This window comes from Saccharomyces kudriavzevii, assembly GCF_947243775.1.
Source record: "Saccharomyces kudriavzevii IFO 1802 strain IFO1802 genome assembly, chromosome: 16".
Taxonomy (NCBI): domain Eukaryota; kingdom Fungi; phylum Ascomycota; class Saccharomycetes; order Saccharomycetales; family Saccharomycetaceae; genus Saccharomyces; species Saccharomyces kudriavzevii.
Window position 1 is genome coordinate 669,575 of NC_079287.1, and position 14,592 is coordinate 684,166.

The following is a 14,592-nucleotide window of genomic DNA, read 5'->3' on the forward strand; positions in this document are numbered from 1 at the left end:
CAGAGTTCTTTGTAAGAATGGTGGAAGCGGACTCCTATGTGGAGACTTTGAACTCCATGATTGAATTATTTAAGGATTACAAACCCGGTTCCATAACTTTGGAAAACATAACAAGACTTTGCCAGACCTTAGGTCTAGAGTCTTTCACTGAGGAACTGAGTAGTGAACTTTCAAGATTATCGACCGCATCAAAAATCATCGTGATCGATGTTGATTATAACAAAAAGCAAGACAGAATTCAGGATGTCAAACTGGTCCTGGCATCTAATTTTGATAATTTCGACTATTTCAACCAGCAAGAGGGCGAACAGGAAAAAAGTAATATACTTTTGAACTCTTTAACCAAGTACCCCGATTTAAAATCTTTCCATAACAATTTGAAAGTTTTGTACCTTTTAGATGCATACTCTCATATCGAATCAGATTCAAGCTCTCATAACAATACTTCTGACAAAAGCTTAGACTCAAGTAACACTTCTCTCAATAACCAGGGTAAATTGGATCTGTTCAAGTATTTTACAGAACTATCACACTATATTAGGCAATCTTTTCACGACAACTCTCTGGATTTTAAGGTCAAGACGAATTTAAATAATCAATTCGGAATTTATATTTTAACTCAGGAGGAGAACGGTCAGGAGATATCTTTAGCTAAAATATATCTAGACGAAAACAAGATTGATTCACAGAACAGATTTTACGAGTACATATACTCACAAGAAACTAAATCCTGGATAAATGAGTCCGCTGAGAATTTTTCTAACGGCATTTCTCTGGTCATGGAAATAACAGCAAATGCAAAGGAAAATGATTGTACAGAGTTAATTTGGTTTCCCGAAGATTTCATATCACCAGAACTGATTATAGATACAACTACAAGTGCATCAGATCTGCCTGCTTCGCCACCTATAATTGATTTATTTTCGAATAATAACTACAATAGCAAGATACAATTGATGAATGATTTTACGACGAAGTTAATCAATATTAATAAATTCGATATAAGCAATGATAACCTAGATCTAATATCTGAAATACTAAAATGGATTGAATGGTCAAGGATAGTTCTTCAAAAAGTTTTCAAACTGGTTTCTACACCAAATTCGAACACGAACTCACCGGGGTTTGAATCAGACCATACAGCTCCATTCTGTAATTCAATGAATGATAAAAATTTCTTGACGAGTATCACTGAACCGATTCTAAGGGCCAATAGGCATGGAAGTGTGGTGGAAGCATCCAGAAGAAGGCGTTCTTCCGCGAACAAAAGCAAACGTCCTAGCGTAACCGAATCGATGATGCTTAAAGAAGAAGGTCTCCAACAGTTTAATTTACATGAGATTTTATCCGAGCCTGCGATAGAGGAAGAAAATGATGAGGATAAAACCAAAGAACAGCCTGTAACAATGGATTGTACCAATGACCTCAGATTTCCTGGGTCTGTTTCCAATCAACATAGCGAAGAAACCGATATTGTGATGGAAAACCAAAGTGTGCCACAAGGTGTTGGAAATGATACACCATCAGAAGAAGCGGACGTAAAAATGAAAGACGTCAGTGGCAGGACCAATGAAAATGACTTAAGCGTGTTACAGTTAATTGTGAGTGAGGATCACATTATTCTCGACGCTGTTGCTGAGTGTAACTTGTATGACGACATAAAGTGTTGGAAGAGATTTATTGAACAGTTCGAGGATATTGTCAGCTGATGCAGATGGTTTATGAGGCAGTTGGAGTTTTACCTCTATAGGCACCGTGATCAATGGACATATAAAGCTCACTGGAATGTGGATTGAATGTACTGAATAGGGCAATAAAGATAGACTTTTATAGGATTCATTAAAATTGGAACATTATTGTTGGGAGGATAAACGTAAAATCAATGAGGGGTACCCGCTGGTGTCTACTTTCATCATTCGTTGTACAGTAAACTTACATTTTCTGTTGCAGAATAGTCCGAAAAATAGAAATAACACAGTTCGTAGTATTATAGTTGTATATATAAATCCGCTTCAGTTCTTTAGTTTACTGCATGCGGAATTGTTTATCAAAAATTTTAGAAGGATCAGTCAACACTTCTTTTGAAGAAAGAAAATGTATATTAAAAGATTCTTCGTTTTTTACTTGTATTAAGCTGCCGAAAAATCTACAAGAAAACTTTCGACCTTAAGTTCATTCTCGAAATAGAGCCGTCTTCCAGAAAACCGTGGCTGAGATAATGCGAGATAAGCTTTTCATCAATAAGGATGATACATCTCCGTCGTTAGCCATTAGGCTGACTACTAGAGCAATGCGGTTGCTTTTTCTTCTGAAAATGTTTCAATATACATTCCTAGAATTTGAACTATTGTTTGTCCTCCCCAATGGTAGTGCGAAACTTATAGCATACGTGGTATATTCGATCTTTGTCTCCGCTTGGGGTTTTTTAGTGTGGGCAGAAAGAGGATATAGAAATAAGATGAACCTGCAGCCTTCAAGATGCACAAAAATAAAGTGCTCTTGCTGTAATTCAAGGAAGAAGCATCCTAGATGGTTCAAATATAAGAACTGGATGTACTTTTTACTATTATATCTTTCTCTAGTATATGTGAATTACATGACTCAATTGCTTCTTACTGGAAAAAGGGTAGTTAGTGAAGGAATACATTTTTTTTTAGGAAGACATGGCAAGTACGTGACTTGTGAAGAAATTTCATCCTATATATGGCAGTTGCATATCGGTGCCGTGCTAATTCATTTCAAGACATCCCGTCTATTCAAAAATTACTACTTGCATAACGGTCCTTTTGAAGCCGATGATAGAAGTATTACGAATGAAAAAGAAATCAGTGAATGAGAAGGCTATTTATAAGTTTGAGCTGGGCTTACTATTGGAATTGTTCGACTTAAAAGTATTTTTAAAAGCTCTCAAGTAACCTTCCCCCTCTTTTAATCGTTAAATGTCAGAAGTTGAAAAATGGTGCTTATCTTGATTCCAATGTAACGGGTTAATTACCTTTTTGACAGCCAAAAAATATTTGGGTAGTTTTTAAGGCAATTTTGTCATTTATGCTCAGTTCAAACCTGGTTACCATTGGTTAAACGAGTTTCAATATAATTGTTGGGATTTCATTATTTGTATTGACCATTTAGGTCTTGTGACATTTGTTGGGATTCCATTTTTGATAAGGTTAATAATATTATGTATATAGGATATACTAGAAGTTCTCCTCATGGATTTAAGAATCCACGAAAGGGAATCAACACTTTTACATAATCTTATTCTTATTTCTTTCTTCATTTTATACGTCTTTATTCATTGATCCTATTGCATTATCAATCCTTGCACTTCAGCTTCCACTAGATTTGATAACTGTTCTGAATCTTATTTCACTGGTCTAATAATTTTTGTCATCTTCTTAACACCGTATATGATAATCTTCTAGCTACGTGATTGAATGTATTCATCAGCTGTACTAGTAATTGATGGATAGTCGATTATTGTTCCAACAAAGATTCATTTATTGAACAATAACTAGGAGTTCGTATACAAGAATAAATGTACAATCAGTGAATGTTATATATATATATCTAATAGATCATAAGAAAGATCTGGTTTTATTCTTATTAATATTACTAATCACCAGCAGTTCAATATAAGTAATTTCAAGGATTTACAATAAGTTCAATGCAACAACTCATAACCCCATATAAAAATTCCTAGTTGTTGTTCTAATTGGTAAGTCTAACGACGTCTTATGCTTGGTATCCCCAGATGATTGACACTGAATTGAATATGTATGATTTGCTATAGTCTGCCTGTTATAGCCAAGTGACACTTTAGAGTTTTTCGTACTCTATGAAATATATCAGGCACTATGGCCGAGTGGTTAAGGCGACAGACTTGAAATCTGTTGGGCTCTGCCCGCGCTGGTTCAAATCCTGCTGGTGTCGTTATTTTTTCCCATTTTAGATATTTTTACGAATATTCGCAGTTTCATTTGGAAATGCTCACGTCCATCTTTTTTCTATAGAGAAAATTAGGTCACTGTTTAACCTCACACTCCTTTATTCTTGCTTTTGTCTCAGTTATTCCTCTATATATCCATTTAGCAATTTTGGATTGCTTCACGAAATAGTCATAACGCCATTTTGAAAAAGACTGATTGACGTAAATATATCAGACTTTAGGTAAATTTAGCTTCCCGACCAATGCTAGCCACTCGCACTTGTATAACCTTGCGTAGTAATATACGTTTGAATTTAGTCATGTGATATTCATGTGACGCGAAAGAATATATTACCCTTCCTTATGAATTTTTCGACCTTCCGTTAATTTTGGCTACGAAACTTTTTGTAGCGTGGGAGCACTTCAGCACTAGCTACAATACGCTAAACCAGGCAATAGTAGCGAGACTCAGCAGCTTCCATCTAGCGTCGGTAAATAATTAGAAACTGTAATTGACCATTTTTTTTCATTAATTTATTCTATTGATTGCATGGAACACCCGCCCATTCTAACATGTCTCAAAGAAAGCTACAACAAGATATTGATAAGCTTTTGAAGAAAGTGAAAGAGGGAATCGAAGATTTCGACGACATATATGAAAAATTTCAGTCAACAGACCCTTCCAACTCGTCGCATAGGGAAAAACTAGAATCTGACTTAAAGAGAGAAATCAAAAAACTGCAAAAACATAGAGACCAAATAAAAACATGGCTAAGCAAAGAGGATGTAAAAGATAAACAGAGTGTTCTGATGACTAATAGGAGGCTGATTGAAAATGGCATGGAAAGGTTCAAGTCCGTGGAGAAATTAATGAAAACAAAACAGTTTTCAAAGGAGGCTTTAACGAACCCAGATATAATTAAGGATCCCAGAGAACTCAAAAAGAGAGACCAAGTCATGTTCATTCATGATTGTTTAGATGAACTACAGAAGCAAGTAGAACAATCAGAGGCTCAAGAAAATGAGGAACAAACAGAAAGACACGAATTTCACATCGCAAACCTAGAAAATATCTTGAAGAAACTTCAAAATAATGAAATGGACCCAGAGCCTGTGGAAGAATTTCAAGATGATATAAAGTATTATGTTGAGAATAACAGTGATCCTGATTTCATCGAATATGATACAATTTACGAAGATATGGGTTGTGAAATTCAACCTTCATCGAATAGCAATGAAGCCCCCAAAGAAGCAAACAATCTATCATCCGTATCCAGCATCCGTTCCACGAGAAAACAAGAACGTTCTCCAAAGAAAAAAATCCCACCAAAGGAAACATTTATATCAGACAGGGCGACAACTCCAGTGGCGGCAGCTGTAGAATCTGTTTCTCGGTCTGTATCTTCTACTCCGACACCAGTATCGATTGATACGCCATTGCATACAGCGAGAGACGATTCAATGAAGCTCGATAATTCCGTCCCTGCTGCACTAGCTACCAACATGTTCATGAAAAAGAAGGAATATGAGAATGATTCAGAGCAACAATTGAATTTTCCGCCGGATAAAACAGAGGAAATCCAAAAAACTATCCAGAACGATATAGAAACGAACGCAGCTTTTCAGAATCCTCTTTTTAATGACGAATTGAAGTATTGGTTGGACTCGAAAAAGTACTTAATGCAACCTCTTCAAGAAATGTCGCCAAGAATGGTATCGCAGTTAGAATCCTCGCTCTTAAATTGTCCGGATTCTTTAGATGCCGATTCACCATGTCTTTATACCAAACCATTATCTTTACCTCACCCAACATCAATTTTCTTCCCCAGTGAACCAATTCGATTTGTTTACCCCTACGATGTACCTTTGAATCTAGCAAATAATGAAAATGACACAACTGACAAATTCGATAAAGATGGTAATCCAAAATCCAAAAAGCATGACGATATCTATAATAGAACTTCGTTGGCGAGAATATTCATGAAATTCGACCTTGATACTTTATTTTTCATATTCTATCATTATCAGGGTTCTTATGAGCAGTTTCTAGCAGCCAGAGAGCTTTACAAAAACAGAAACTGGTTATTCAACAGAGTGGACCGTTGCTGGTACTATAAGGAAATCGAGAAGTTACCACCGGGAATGGGTAAATCTGAAGAGGAATCATGGAGGTATTTCGATTATAAAAAAAGTTGGTTAGCGAGACGTTGCGGTAACGATTTTGTATATAATGAAGAAGATTTTGAAAAACTGTAATCAATCTATTTTTTACTTATTTAATTTTTATCACAATTCACTAAGTAGATATAGTACTGAAAAAACTCCAATCTGTAGTCTTAACTTAGCCTTCATACATTACCTTCTTTCCCCGATATAGGCCGTCTCAATGTTAGTTCCAAACTTATAATTCTTTTTCAAGAAACTGTTTAGAGAAATAAGTGATTTGATTGAAGTTGTGTTCGAAATCTGAGATATCACCGTACCAAGGATCTTCTATAATAGTTTGTACAGTGCCATCACAGGTATTCCAGTCTCCAAAAAGACATACCTTGGCTTTAGAACCCTTTGGTTGTAATTTTTTCAGGTTTTTGATGTTAGAGTCGTCCATGCCGATTATGTAGTCATATTCATCGAAATTTTTAGTTTTTATTTGTTTGCCCTTATGTTTGATCTTGACGCCATGTTGCTTACAAATAGACACCGTACGATGATCAGGAGCTTCTCCCACATGGTAATTAGAAGTACCGAAGGAATCAATCTTGTCAAAACGGTCTTCTAGATTAGCCTTTTCGACTTCATGCTTGAAAATAGCTTCGGCCATTGGTGATCTACAGAAGTTACCCAAACAAACGAATGCGACTGATATTTTTGGTCCTCCAATTGTCATTCCTGTTCGGTTGCTTGCTTTTCAGTTCTTTATTTCCCACTTTAATTTAATAGAAAGATTGTCTACTTCCTTTATATATATTTATATATGAGTATATATTCTCCGAGGTTTGACATATATTTACTTGAATGGTATGATTTGCTCGAGAATTCTGATATTCAAACTCGGCGCACCTTGGCACAAAGGAAAATGAAAGGGTCACATGGCGGTTTCTCTCGAATAAAATAGAAAGGAGGGAGGAGAGTAAAAAAGAATATATGAATATTTGCAATATCGTTAAAAGTTGGAAACTATTTTTTTTGGCTTAATCGTTTACATAAAGGTTGTATTTAGGTTGTATAAACTTTTTTTTCATTTTTCTTCACAAATAATATCATATCAAACCTGATGATCTATGATCAGGAATTTAGAAAGCTTTCTTCAAAGGAGAAATCAGCTTGTCACCCTTATAGAATGCAATAGTCTTTTGAGCTCTTTCAGCAACACCTTCTGGGGTGAAGCCGAAGAACTTGAAGACCTCTGGTGCCTTACCGGAGGCACCAAATCTGTCAATACCGAAGGATTGATGAGCGTACTTGCCCCAACACGTAGTAGCCAAGACTTCAACAGACATGATTGGAACATTGTCTGGCAAGACGGACAGCCTGTATTCTAGAGATTGCTTGTCAAAAGTGAAGAAATCAGGTAGAGAAACAACACGGGCCTTGATGTCCTTAGCGGCCAAACTCTTGGCAGCTTCGACACTTAAGGAAACCTCGGAACCAGTGGCAACCAAAACAATATCTGGGTTAGCAACATCCTGTAGTACGTAACCACCCTTGGCAGCCTTTTCAATGGAACTACCTTCCAGTTGTGGTAAGTTTTGTCTGGACAAGGCAATAATACTTGGGGTATGCTTTGATTCTAAGGAGTTTTTGTAGGCGGCGGAAACTTCGTTACCATCAGCTGGTCTCCAAACCTGAATGTTTGGTAGAGATCTGAAATGTGCCAAAGTTTCGATAGGTTGATGTGTTGGTCCATCTTCACCGACACCGATGGAATCATGTGTAGCAACCCAAATGACTGGGTGACCAGATAGAGCAGACAATCTTACGGCACCTGCGGCGTAAGAAACGAAGTTCAAGAAAGTACCACCGTATGGTTTGTAGTTGGCACCGAAGGCAGAGATACCGTTCATGATGGCACCCATAGCGTGTTCTCTGATACCATATCTGATGTATCTACCGGAGTAGTCACCTAGGCCAGAAGAAGGAGGTTGGAAATCTAGAGCTTCCTTCCATCTGGTCAAGTTGGAAGGTGTCAAATCGGCAGAACCACCAATCAATTCTGGCAATTGGTTGTAAACGTCTTCAAGAACAATTTCCGACAATTTTCTGGTGGCCACGGCAGAATCCTTGGTGGTGTAAGTTGGTAATTTGGATTCCCAGTTGGCTGGCAGTTGACCGCTCAATCTTCTGGCCAGTTCAGCGCCTAATTCTGGAAATTTCTTTTGGTATTCGCTGAATAGCTTGTTCCATTTGTTGTTGGCTTCTACACCTGGCTTTAGGATTGTCTTTTGGTAGTGGTCGTAAACTTCTTGGGGAACAACAAAGGACTTTTCTGGGTTGAAACCGAATTTGGTCTTCAGTTGTTTAACATCATCTGGCTGCAATGGCGAACCGTGGACGGAGTGGGAGCCTGCATGCAAGGAACCGTAACCGATGGTGGTGGTCATCTTGATCAAAGTTGGCTTGTCCTTGGATAGCTTAGCTTGAGCGATGGCCTTTGCAATACCAGCTAGATCTTCGTTACCGTTTTCCACGTATAAGACTTCCCAATCGTAGGCTTCGTATCTCTTGGCAACGTCTTCGTCAAAAGAGATGCTGGTAGCACCATCAATAGTGATCTTGTTGTCATCGTAAATGGCAATCAAGTTACCCAATTTCAAATGGCCGGCCAAGGAGGAAGCTTCTGAAGAGATACCTTCTTGTAAACAACCGTCACCTAAGAAGGCGTATGTGTAGTTGTCGGATAAGGTAAACTCTGGCTTGTTGTAAGTAGCAGCCAAATTAGCCTGGGCCATAGCCATACCAACAGCATTGGAAATACCTTGACCCAATGGGCCGGTGGTGACCTCGACTCCTGGCAACTCGAATTCAGGATGACCTGGAGTCCTGGAGCCCAGTTGTCTGAATTGTTTCAAGTCTTCAATGGACAAGTCGTAACCAGTCAAATGTAGCATGGAGTATAACAGTGCGACGGCATGACCGTTGGACAAGACAAATCTATCTCTGTTGATCCAGTCTGGGTTGGTTGGGTTCATGCGCATTTGACTCCACAAAACGTGGGCAGCTGGAGCCATACCCAATGGGGCACCTGGATGACCAGAATTGGCCTTGGAAACGGTGTCCACAGCTAAAATTCTTATGGTGGAGACGGCTAGCTTATCAATGTCAGTGAATTGAGTCATTCTGTCTGCTAGAGAGGTGTGTATGTAGAGTTGCGTGAGATGAGCTTCCTTTTCAGTCGTTCTTCAGCTTGATCTATAAACTGAAAATAAAACTCGAAAATGAAAGACAGAGATAGAAACAAAGAAAATTAATTAATCAAGAAGACACGACCGAGTATGTGCGTAAAAGATCAGGGGGGAGCATGTACGTAACCAAAAAGATTGGGAAAGAGTTTATATATGAATCATGCTTGCGATCGTACCTTCTTGGCTTTTCAAGAAAAATTTTCATTTCTCGAACTTCTCGAGAGATCGCGAGCGAAACAGCAAAGGCCGCCGGCTTTTCTTTTCTCGGGAAGAAAAATTGAAATAAGAAAACTGACGGCAGAAAACCGAAAAACAGATGGCTACCCGCGGCGGAGTTATAAAACAGGCGTTTTTAGGTCCGGTTCGGTATAGGGTAACTATCCGTACAAAATTATCACGAGATTTGTCAACCATGTTTAAACTGTAATAGAGCTTTTGGCGTTTTAGTTCCGCTAGTGCTTCCGGAAGGTTTCCCGGAGAAAACACACATGTGAGTGAAAATGGCTCAATACAGCTCGAACTGGCGCTGATCTTATCGCTTTTTAAGCACGTTGTACGTAATTATTCTCTTCGTCGTAGTTTCAAGAATATTTGCATCTCGGTTTGGAAATTATGGCGTTCGGACTTGTTATAGGCGAATTGAAGGTTGCGAAGATAGCTTCCGCACGCTGAAAAGCTGAATACGATGTATGTTGTAGTGCTTGCATGCTAGCGAAGGAAAAAAAAATACTCGTTGCGACGTACACAGACGAGTATTTAGACGTAGGGTATTTGAATATTGATATGACATATATGTGTATATACTTTTTTTTCCTTTCGGAATTCTAGAATTTCTTATGGGTAGTAGTCCGTGAATGGGCCTGTGTTTATCGTTCATCGTGTATTTCGAACTTGTCCTCAAACGGGCTCTCCGTGCGATCATCCTGAGTGCCCTCGCGAATTGACTCCGGGATCTCCAAATCCAATATGAAGCTTCCCTCATCATCATCATCGTCGTCGTTGTTTTCAGCATGTGAAAGCTGTTCTGCAACTTCGTCCGTTTCTGTCTGTTCTTCGATGTCATCCAGGTCTTGAATCTCTTTATCACTTTCTTCCTCTGCTATTTGGACTAGTTTAGGTTTAGCGCGGATAGCGGTTATGAGGTTATCGTCAGAGATGGTATGATGCATTCCTCTGTTGAGGCCCAAATTATGTTCATCGTCTTCTTCATCCAGACCGTCCAATATGGATGAGCCCAAAGTGATATGCGATCTGATGTCGCCAGCTGCATTTTGTCTTTTAGAACTCGAACGTAGCTTTGATTCCAAATTATCAGCAGTCAAACCACTTGTCACACCAGGAATGTAAGCGATAGGTAGGATATTAGAAGCCCTTGTGCGCGTGGTGGACGTGGAACTTCTGTTTCCTGGGATGTTGAGACTTGGAGGAACCAGTGGCGCACTGAACATGGTGTAGTTTTCGTCCTTTCTCATATCTGCGTCGTCTTCATCATTATTGTCTTCATCGTCCTCGTCCTCGTCCTCATAATACTCCTCATTGTTCCCATAGTTTTGCGACGCCTCTTCTAGTTTCAAAGCTTTATTTCTTTGCCTTTTAGGCTTCCAGTATTTTTTGTTGATAAAATACAACGCTATTAAGACAATTAGCATTACACCGCCCACAACACCGATTGTAAATCCTACAATGCTTGCTGTTCTCTCACCGGAACCATCGTGTGAACTGGAAGAACTAGAACTGGCGGAAGCACTAGACAGACTGCTCAATTGGGAGTCGGACTGTTTAGCACAATACTTGGATGGACAACTGTCGCACGTTAATGAAGTCATAACACAGTACTCTCCTGATGCGCAAACAGGACATGACACAACCGAATCGCAAATCACACATCCGTCACTACCTCTAGCTGCAGAAGTGGAAGCAGTGGCTGTGCTCGATAAGGTTGTGCTTGTGGTGACTTTGGAGGAGGTTGTCATTTTTTGTGATTCTTATGAACAGACCTAAGCAACTTGATGAATGGACTATTCCCCTGTCTTCGATAAAGACTTATTAGAACAATAGCCATTAAAAAATTGTCATTTGATTTAAATTCACCACATTGATAATGGCGTATATTATTTTCTCTGTTCTGAGGGTAACGCGTCGTGAACCAAGAATTTAACGCGTTTCAATTTCAAGAATGCAATGTGATGTGCAGAAAATACACAATAATTGTTTATATTTGGCATAATTCGAATTTTTACTTATATCACGCACTTAATTGCTTCTTTATTAACTGTATATTATATATATCATACTTGTACCGGAGTTTGGGCCTCTGCTCCAGACATAGAACAGAATTTAGATTCCAGCTGCGTTCCCGTCCTCGGGTCGGATAATGATAAGGGGATGGCGACGGCCTCATGTTTGAGATTTGGGTCCTTCCTAGCGTCTTGATGTTTTGCGGTCCATTTTTTGAATCTTTCTTGCAAGAGATAAATTTCTCTCCCCAGATTGTCCTTAACTACATCCCACACACGTGGTACGTTTTCTTGATTTTTGTCACCAATGTTGGCGTTTCTATGGAAGATACGAAACACACCACTGTTGTTTTTCGAAGACACCTTTTCAGAACTCATCGTGTTGAAAGACGTTCTCACATTTCGATATTTCAACATGGTCTTTTTGTTTTCTTGCAGAGGGGGTTCGCTAATAATGCTTTCTGTTTCATTGCTAACCAACTCCTTGCTCGTGTGGTTCCCGAATGTGGGACTTAAGGACGGTTTGTTCGAGTCTGAAGCAGCATTAATTTGGTTGGCTTCGTCAATCTTGACACATGTGTCGTCGTTGTCAAAATCTTCCGGGGTTAATGGTGATATGATATTTAGTCCTTTCATAAAACCATCAGTCTCACTGGAATAAGGTGTGCTTCCTTCTTCCAGCAGTTGTCCATGCAGTTCAAGCTCGTTATAGTCATTCGTCACCCTGAGATCGCTGGTAGATCTAAGGGCTGATTTGCTCTTATTTTTCCTGAACCATTTATTTATTCTCTGCTTCCAGTCATGATCATAGCGGCCATGCAGCTGAGAAAGGCTCATCAGCTGAGCGTTTACACTGTCTTCGCTGTCTGAGGCATGCTTTTGGTTCTTAAATCTACTGGAATAGGATCTAAAGATACTATCGTTTTTAGCAACTTCTTCGATCACTTTTTCCAACCTGGCAATTTCTTGATCAGTCTTATTGTGAATATGGTCGACTTTGATACCCAGTTGGGCAGTCTCACTAATCAATCTTCGCAAATCTTCGCTTTTGTCCGAAGGTTTTGATACTTCCGCCTCCTCGTCAAATTGGAAGGTATTTTCATCATCAGATTTAAGTTCGGATGGGCTTAACGTTGTGGGTAAGATTCCAGAAACCGTCTGCATAATTGAAATTATTTTTGTGGTTATAATTTTTGTTTTTAGTTATATCTTTGTTAGCGACCTTTTTCTTATAAGGACAACCTTTTCTGTTCAGTTTAATTTTGTAGCACTTGTAAGTTGTATATGGAAGTATCTTCCGAAAATTGCTTGGATGGAATATTTATTTGTTGAAGACACTTTTTGTAGTATTATATTGTTTTTGTGACATCAAGAGACTAAAAAGCGCCAGCAGGAAAAGAAAAGAAACTAAAGAAAAGAGGAAAAACAGAAAAACAGGCTAAAAGTAAGGACGAGGGGACAATTCAATTACCTTTCAAGCTACCAAATTCCTCTGCCTATTATCCGCGCCAGCATGCATTACTGTCACCTTGAGACTGCATTCTGCCGTGTTTTCCGTTTTGGGTGCGCTCACAGGAGAAATCCGAAGCGAAAAGGGTTCAAAAGGAAAAAATGCCAAGTATCTCTATATCAACATAGACAGCGCAAAGGTACCGCCATTTCTACTTAGCAAGCTGATTCGTAATAAGTGGCTTGTGGAAAATTTTACATACCATACTAAGTAGGCTTCTGCTCCGAGTAAAGCAATGTTGAAGCGATCCTCTTTGATATATTTATCGTGCGTCTTAATCTTTGCTGTACCGATTCTTTTACACATATACAACGTCCCTGGACTTCCAAGCAAGGTTAATGGACATAAAACGCTTCGAAACCTAAAAAGAGCGTTAGCAAGTCCCAATAAATCCAACGACGGGAACAATGAGGAGCTGTTTTGTGCGGTAACCAATCCAGTCACTGGATCATACATCGATCTATCACAACTATCATCTACTCCGAATAAGCTGAGGGAGGGCCAAAAGCAAAATTCCGGAAAAAGCAAGCACGAGTCTTCCAAGACGAAGTGGTCAGTCAGAGGATGGGGCTACGATACTAATTTCACACTAGGTATCTGCTCCAGCCCCGTAGGCGAAGCCGAATCCCAACTGCTATCTAATGTGACGGGTGCGTTCTACGTGGACCATCTCAGTGAGAACAGCCTGGTGTCAATCGGTGACTTCAGTACGCAACCCATGCTAGTGGGTGGTCCCACTGCCAAGAAGCTAACCCTGAAATATGAAAATGGCTCGATATGCCCGAATGGTAAAGACAAAAAGGCGACCTTGTTAAACTTCGTCTGCGATAAAGAGATCCAGTCCAAGGCACAGATATCGTACATCGGCAACTTACACGATTGCTCGTACTTTTTCGAAGTCCGCAGCATTTATGCCTGCCCCACCTCCAGCAAAAAGACCGAGGTCAGCGTTTTGGGTATTTTCATCGGCATCTTCGTCATCTTCTTCTTGGTTGAGTTTGCAGGTAGAAGATGGATCTACGCTAAATTGAATAAACACCTGAAAAACAGTGCCCAGTTGAATGACGTATCGCCCTCTTTAAATGAGCAACCACACTGGGACCTCATAGAAGACGGGTCACGTTGGAGTAGGTTCTTTAACAGGGTAGTCAAGACGACAAGAAGATTCACTAAATCTTTAATGAGGTCCCTGATCAGGGACAGAAACAAGGGCCAAGGCGGTATAAGATTAAGAACGTCTCCCTCTGCCTCTTCTTCCAGTCTCGTCAACAGAGAGTTCTTCAGAGACATGGAGGCACAGAACGAAATAATAGATAGTCTAGAAATCAACAGCCACACTACAGAAAGTGATCACCCGACCTTAGCAGACCATAGCATATGAACAATGCATGATAATCGGTCCACAATGCAATACGATTGAAATACTATACATAATACATACTTTGTAACGGCTCTTTGGACTTTTTAATTTTCGAGGACCGCGAATCCTTACATCACACCCAGAACCCCAGATCT

The 14,592-nt window shown here is 39.4% G+C and overlaps 8 protein-coding genes and 1 non-coding gene across 9 annotated transcripts; 5 read left to right on the forward strand and 4 right to left on the reverse strand.

The window, feature by feature from the left end:
- Positions 1-17: 17 nt before the first annotated feature.
- Positions 18-1,709, forward strand: MED1 (Med1p; the record flags this gene model as incomplete). The annotated part of the gene is made up of 1 exon (XM_056231923.1): positions 18-1,709. One exon carries the CDS (start codon positions 18-20, stop codon positions 1,707-1,709), a length of 1,692 nt encoding a protein of 563 aa, XP_056085694.1.
- Positions 1,710-2,218: 509 nt separating this feature from the next.
- Positions 2,219-2,836, forward strand: SKDI16G3325 (uncharacterized protein; the record flags this gene model as incomplete). Its single annotated transcript, XM_056231924.1, has 1 exon — positions 2,219-2,836. One exon carries the CDS (start codon positions 2,219-2,221, stop codon positions 2,834-2,836), a length of 618 nt encoding a protein of 205 aa, XP_056085695.1.
- A 1,015-nt stretch (positions 2,837-3,851) lies between these two features.
- On the forward strand, positions 3,852-3,933 carry Skdi_16.trna9S. Its single transcript has one exon. It is a non-coding gene; the product is annotated as a tRNA-Ser (tRNA).
- Positions 3,934-4,501: 568 nt separating this feature from the next.
- On the forward strand, positions 4,502-6,184 carry NOT5 (CCR4-NOT core subunit NOT5; the record flags this gene model as incomplete). The annotated part of the gene is made up of 1 exon (XM_056231926.1): positions 4,502-6,184. One exon carries the CDS (start codon positions 4,502-4,504, stop codon positions 6,182-6,184), a length of 1,683 nt encoding a protein of 560 aa, XP_056085696.1.
- A 145-nt stretch (positions 6,185-6,329) lies between these two features.
- LTP1 (tyrosine protein phosphatase LTP1) lies at positions 6,330-6,815 on the reverse strand (the record flags this gene model as incomplete). Its single annotated transcript, XM_056231927.1, has 1 exon — positions 6,330-6,815. One exon carries the CDS (start codon positions 6,813-6,815, stop codon positions 6,330-6,332), a length of 486 nt encoding a protein of 161 aa, XP_056085697.1.
- A 406-nt stretch (positions 6,816-7,221) lies between these two features.
- TKL1 (transketolase TKL1) lies at positions 7,222-9,264 on the reverse strand (the record flags this gene model as incomplete). Its single annotated transcript, XM_056231928.1, has 1 exon — positions 7,222-9,264. One exon carries the CDS (start codon positions 9,262-9,264, stop codon positions 7,222-7,224), a length of 2,043 nt encoding a protein of 680 aa, XP_056085698.1.
- Positions 9,265-10,196: 932 nt separating this feature from the next.
- On the reverse strand, positions 10,197-11,303 carry OPY2 (Opy2p; the record flags this gene model as incomplete). The annotated part of the gene is made up of 1 exon (XM_056231929.1): positions 10,197-11,303. The coding sequence occupies one exon, from the start codon at positions 11,301-11,303 to the stop codon at positions 10,197-10,199; it is 1,107 nt and encodes a 368-aa protein (XP_056085699.1).
- Positions 11,304-11,618: 315 nt separating this feature from the next.
- On the reverse strand, positions 11,619-12,731 carry SKDI16G3390 (uncharacterized protein; the record flags this gene model as incomplete). The annotated part of the gene is made up of 1 exon (XM_056231930.1): positions 11,619-12,731. The coding sequence occupies one exon, from the start codon at positions 12,729-12,731 to the stop codon at positions 11,619-11,621; it is 1,113 nt and encodes a 370-aa protein (XP_056085700.1).
- A 581-nt stretch (positions 12,732-13,312) lies between these two features.
- On the forward strand, positions 13,313-14,458 carry MRL1 (Mrl1p; the record flags this gene model as incomplete). The annotated part of the gene is made up of 1 exon (XM_056231931.1): positions 13,313-14,458. The coding sequence occupies one exon, from the start codon at positions 13,313-13,315 to the stop codon at positions 14,456-14,458; it is 1,146 nt and encodes a 381-aa protein (XP_056085701.1).
- Positions 14,459-14,592: the final 134 nt, after the last annotated feature.